The 5,572-nt window shown below is 57.2% G+C and overlaps 1 protein-coding gene across 1 annotated transcript; it reads right to left on the bottom strand.

Moving 5' to 3' along the window:
• Positions 1–2,873: 2,873 nt before the first annotated feature.
• ZNF157 (zinc finger protein 157) lies at positions 2,874–5,340 on the bottom strand. The gene is made up of 2 exons (XM_050337352.1): positions 4,595–5,340; positions 2,874–3,880 (listed from the first exon to the last, which is right to left on the bottom strand). Exons 1-2 carry the CDS (start codon positions 4,927–4,929, stop codon positions 3,142–3,144), a joined length of 1,074 nt encoding a protein of 357 aa, XP_050193309.1. The 5' UTR covers positions 4,930–5,340; the 3' UTR covers positions 2,874–3,141.
• Between the last annotated feature and the right edge of the window lie 232 nt (positions 5,341–5,572).

The following is a 5,572-nucleotide window of genomic DNA, read 5'->3' as shown; positions in this document are numbered from 1 at the left end:
CATTGGGAACATCAGTGACTTCACAAGGACAGGGGTGACATCTCAGAGATACCAGTGACATTATCAGTGACACTGGTGACATCACAGGGACATCCATGACGTCTTTGGGGACTAGTGACCTTTCAGGGGAATGGTGACAACAAAGAGATAGTTGTGACAACCACAGTGATGATGGGGACATTGGTGACTTCACAAGGACAAGGGTGACATTACAGAGACAGCCACCCCTGGAGCCCCCCCGCTACCAAAACCCACCCAGAGAAACCCACGACACCCAGTGACTTCCACTTGCCCCAGGATGGTCTCAGTTCCCATCAGTGTGATCCCAGTCACTCCCAGTTCATGCCAGTTGCCTCCAGCATGCACCCTGTCACTCCCAGTTACTCCCAGTTGCTTCCAGCATGATCCCAGTTGCTCTCAGTCCCCCCCTGCATAGTTCCAGTCGCTCCCAGTATGATCCTGGGCACTGACAGTCACCCCCAGGATGGTTCCAGTATGGTCCTGGTCACTCCCCACTATGGTCCCAGTCACTCCCAATAGCGTCCCAGTTGCCCCCAAGGTGGTCCCAGTTGCTCCCAGTCCCACCCTGGATGGTTCCTTTCCCTCTCAGAGACTCCCAGTCTGAGCCCAGGATGGCCCAGGTACTTTCAGTCCCTGCCTGGATGATGCCATTTCCCCGCATGGTCCCAGTTGCTCCCAGTATGATCCCAGTATGAGTCCAGTCACCCCCAGTATGATCCCAGGAACTTCCAGACGCTTCCAGTACGAATCCAGTTTGATCCCACTCATCCCCAGTATGGCTGCAGTCCCTCCCACACACTCCCAGTATTATTGCAGTTACTCCCAGTAAGACTCCAGTAGGGGCCCAGTTGCTCCCAGTATGATCCCAGTTGCCCCCAGTATGGTTCCAGTTGCTCCCCTTCACCCCTTCTATGGTTCCAGTCACTCCCAGAATGATCCCAGTCACTCCCAGTATATCCCAGTTGCCTCCAGCATGCTCCCAGTCAATCCCAGTATGATTCCAGTCTCTCCTAGTAGGATCCAAGTTACTCCCTGCATGGTCCCAGTTGCTCCCCAGTCACCCCACTGTAGTTCCAGTCCCTCCCAGTAGGATTCTTATCATTCCCAATCTCTCCCAGTATATCGCTGTCGACCTCAGCCTACTCCCAGTTACTCCCAGTATGCTCCCAGTCAATCCCAGTATGTTCCCAGTCATTCCTGGTCTCCCCCAGTATATCATAGTTGCCCCCAGTGTGGTCCCACTCACTCCCAGTTGCTCCCAGTAGCTTCCAGTATGATCCCAGTTGCTCACAGCCACTCCCAGTCACCCCCACTGTGGTCCTAGTCGCTCCCAGTATGATCCCAGTCACCTCCAGCGTGATCCCACTTGCTCCCAGTATATCCCAGTTGGGCCAACATGGTCCCAACTGCCCTCAGAATATACCCAGTCACTCCCAGTACGACCCCAGCCACCTTCACTGTGGGCTCAGTTGCTCCCAGTATGATCCCAGTTGTGCCCAGCATAGTTCCAGTTGCTCCCAGTGGTATCCTACTAGTTCCCAGTTGCATAGAACCAGTTGCTCCCAGTATGATCCCAGTTTGATCTCAGGAGGATAACAGTCACCCCCAGTATGATCCCAGGATCTTCCAGACACTTCCAGTACAAAGCCAGTTTGATCCCACTCATCCCCAGTATGGCTGCAGTCCCTCTCACACACTCCCAGTAACATTGCAGTCATTCCCAGTAAGACCCCAGTATGATCCCAGCAGGGGCCCAGCTGCTCCCAGTATGATCCCAGTTGCCCCAGTTCTGGTTAGTGGGGGGCAGCTTCCCAGTTCTGCGCAGTCCCAGTTATTGGGGGGCACTGGGGGGAATTGGAGGATCCCACGGGGTGGAGCCAAGTTTCGGGGGGCAGGACCGGCCCTGGGATGGATCGGGAATGGGGACCCCCCTGTGTTCCCCCGTGTCACTCTGCTCTGGGGGGGCTTTGGGAGGGCACCTCCCCCCCAATAAGCACCCAGTTCACCCCAAAAGGTGCTGGGACCCCCTAAAACCTCCCCACAGCCCCTCAAGGACCCCTGGCTGCAGGCGAGGAGCTCTCAGGTGAGCGGGGGGTGGGAAGGGGAGGTCAGTGAGAAAAGGGGGGTCAGAAGGGATAAAAGGGGTAATGGGACCCCAAACTGAGTGGGATGGGAGTGGGACCCCCCAAAAGTAGAGGGGGGGACACTGAGGCTTATGGGAAATGGGTGGGAGACATAAAAAGAGTGGGGAAAGGGCAGGGTGGGACCCCCAAACTGAGCATGAGGGGGCTGGGGAGTGGGGGATGATGTGGAAGGAGTGGGAGAGAGGGGAAAATGTGGGGTTGGGACCCCAGAACTGATCCTGGGAGGGACTGTGGATTGAGGGGACCATATAAAAGTGGGAGAAACAGGGAGAAGGGTGGAAAAGGGGATTGGTCTGGTGGATCCAACAGTCCCATGGGGGTCTGAGCACAGAAGGTTGGGAAAGGGGGGCGCCCCCCTGAGCTCCCAACTGACTGTGGGGTGCTGGGGCTGCTGGATGCAATCTCAGCCTTGGGTTATGCTAACAGGTTCAGTTTAGAGGAATTACAGAGGTGGGACTGAATCACTTTGTTCCCCAGGTTTTAAGGATGGCAAATCAAATCTATTGATAGAAATGAATTATTTAGGGTTACAAATGATCAGACAAAAGCTCCTCATCAAAATGATGTACTCCATATAGAAACACTAAAACTACCAGCAGGACAGCATAAGATAGGACAGTGCTCTACCCTAAAGCAATTGTTGAAGCAATTCTACTCAAGTTGGCACCAAAGTAAGAATTATTAATTAAAAATAAATGGAACTCCCCCAGACCAATGCTCGGGGGGAGATCTCTGCTCTCAACCTCCAGCAGTGACCTTGGGGGGTCCCAGCCAAGGCAGGAATCTCCACACATCCCCCAAGAAGGATTCTGTTTGCACAACCTGCCCCCGGGAAAGGGGACTGGCCCTTTCTGATGGAAAGGGATGGACTGACAGTCACTGGACTCCAGAGGTTGCCTCACCATCAGGGGGGTCATTCGGGGTGGGAGCAGTGGCCAAAGCTCTTCCCGCAGTCGGGGCACTCGTGGGGCTTCTCTTACCGGTGGGTCCGTTGGTGTTTGGTCAAGGCAGAGCTGTGGGTGAAGCTCTTCCCACACTCCCCACACTTGTAGGGCCTCTCCCCGGTGTGGATGCGCCGGTGGGTGATGAGGTGGGAGTTCAGCTTGAAGCCCTTCCCGCAGTCGGTGCAGCAGAAGGGCCTCTCCTCTGTGTGTATCCGCTCATGCCTGAGGAGATTGGAGCTGTTCCTAAACCTCTTCCCACATTCCAAGCACTTGTAGGGCCATTCCCCACTGTGGATGAGCTGGTGCTTGCGGAGTGTGGAGCTGTCACTGAAGCTCTTCCCACACTCCCCACACTTGTAGGGTCTCTCCCCGGTGTGGATGCGCCGGTGGCCAACGAGGTGGGAGTTGCGTTTGAAGCCCTTCCCGCAGTCGGTGCAGCGGAAGGGCCTCTCCCCTGTGTGTGTCTGCTCGTGCTCGAGGAGATGTGATCTGGTCTGAAACCTCTTCCCACATTCCCTACACGTGTAGGGCCGTGCCCCAGTGTGGATGTGCTGGTGTCGGATCAGGCTGGAGCTCTTTCTGAAGCTCTTCCCACATTCCAAGCACCTGAAGGACTTCTCCCTGCTGGGAGGCTGCTCAACAGATGCACCACAAGACAGGGCCAAAGGGGCACTGACTTCCTCCTCACCTGCCTGGGGGGGCCCACGGCATCTTCCTCTTCCTTGCAGCCTCCTCCTCCATCCGCCCAAGCTTCGGGAAGGACAAATTCTGCTGGGGGGAAACAAGGGCTGAGCGCGTTGGCTTGGGGGTTCCTCCTGCCCAAGTCCATCTCTAGAACTCACCAGGCATCCTCTGAGCATAAAAACCTCCAAAGCATGACGATTCAGCACAGAAAAACCCAAACCACCGAGATTCAGGCAAAACCCCTCAGAAATAGCAAGAAGACTCCCCCGCCCAAACTGCAAAAAGTTGAGATTCAGCTGAAATATACTCCAAATTATGAAGATTAGCCCAAAATAAATCTCTGCCAGGAGTTCCCCCTCTCTGGTCTCTCCCCTCTGGGGTTCAGAGGGTCTCCCCTCTCTGGGATGTTGGGGGTCCCAATGGTCCCTTCTCCTCTGACTCTCACCTTCAGGGTGCCGCCTTCTCAGACATTCCCCCTCTCCAGGTTCTCCACCTTGTTGTCCCAGGGATCCCAGGGGTCCCCTCTCTCCAGGTTTCCCCTTCTCCGCTCCCCCCGTTTCAGGCTCCCAGGGGTCCCGGGGTTCCTCCCTCTCCGTGCTCCCCCCTCCAGCCTGCCGGGGGTCCCCCAGCTCCGGAATCGCCCGCTCCGCCCTCCACCCTGGGCAGCTCCCAAACACAGAGATGGCACTTGTTCCCCTGCAGGGACTCCAGGGCAGCAGGGTGACTCCTGCACCATGGATGGAATGGCACAGGATCCCCTGGGTCCCCAGGCTGGATCAGCACTCGGGGATACAAACTGACCTCGGGCTCAGGATGCAGCTGCGAGCACAGATTGCCCTGCAAAGTCTGCAGGGAGTCAGTCGAGCTCTGGAGAGCAGATTGTGCCCCAGGGATGGGACTGCAGAGGGGCCCTCAGGTCCCCAGGATGAAGCATCAACCAGCAAAACACAAAAGGTCCCACCGAGGATTTCTGGGGGAGTGTCCTGGAGGGAGGGGACAGTGCTGAGGTCTCCTCTGAGCCTCCTCTTCTCCAGGCTCAACAACCCCAGCTCCCTCAGCCTCTCCTCACAGCACTTGTGCTCCAGTCCCTTCCCCAGCCTCCTTGCTCTTCTCTGCCCCTGCTCCAGCCCCTCCATGTCCTTCCTGACCTGAGGGGCCCAGAGCTGGACACAGCACTCCAGGGTGGCCTTCCCAGCGCTCAGTGCAGGCCAAGAATCCCTGCCCTGCTTCTGCTGCCACACTCTTCCTGAGCCAGGCCAGGATCCCTTGGCCCTCTTGGCCCCCTGGGCACACTCTGGCTCCTGTTCAGCTCCTGTCCCTCCACACTCCCAGGTCCCTTCCTGCCTGGCTGCTCTCCAGCCACTCTGTGCCCAGCCCGGGGGGCTGCTGGGGCTTGTTGTGGCCAAAGGGCAGGACCCGGCCCTTGGCCTGGTTGAACCTCATCCCCTTGGAATCAGACCATGGATCCAGCTTGTCCAGGTCCCTCTGAAGAGCCCTCCTGCATTCCAGCACACCAATATACATCCCAGCTTGGTGTCAGTTGCAAGTTTGCTCATGAAATGCTGGTTCTGCAGGAGCTGGAGATGCCCAAGGGGCAGCAGGACCAAGTCAGGGGCCTGGGGGGGTATGGGAGGCTTTGGGGTCCAGGAGGCTCCTGGGGGAGCTGGGGAGGGGCTTTGGGGATTGGGGGTACAAACCAGGACAGACCAGGACAGACCAGGACCTCCTTGCTGCTCCCCAAATCTCTCCTGGAGCTGGGCCACATTGTTGTGAGACACC

The sequence above is a fragment of the Myiozetetes cayanensis genome, unplaced genomic scaffold (assembly GCF_022539395.1).
Source record: "Myiozetetes cayanensis isolate MyiCay16 unplaced genomic scaffold, myiCay2020 scf618, whole genome shotgun sequence".
Lineage (NCBI taxonomy): Eukaryota > Metazoa > Chordata > Aves > Passeriformes > Tyrannidae > Myiozetetes > Myiozetetes cayanensis.
The sequence above is the reverse complement of the archived record's forward strand: the minus strand, read 5'-3'. Positions and strand labels throughout refer to the sequence as shown.

Coding starts and splice junctions, on each gene's coding strand:
- ZNF157 (XM_050337352.1), bottom strand. CDS start 4,929: ATGGAGGGGCTGGAGCAGGGGCAGAGAAGAGCAAGGAGGCTGGGGAAG. Junction 3,881..4,594: donor AGCTGCATCCTGAGCCCGAG/GTCAGTTTGTAT, acceptor GTTTCCCCCCAG/CAGAATTTGTCCTTCCCGAA.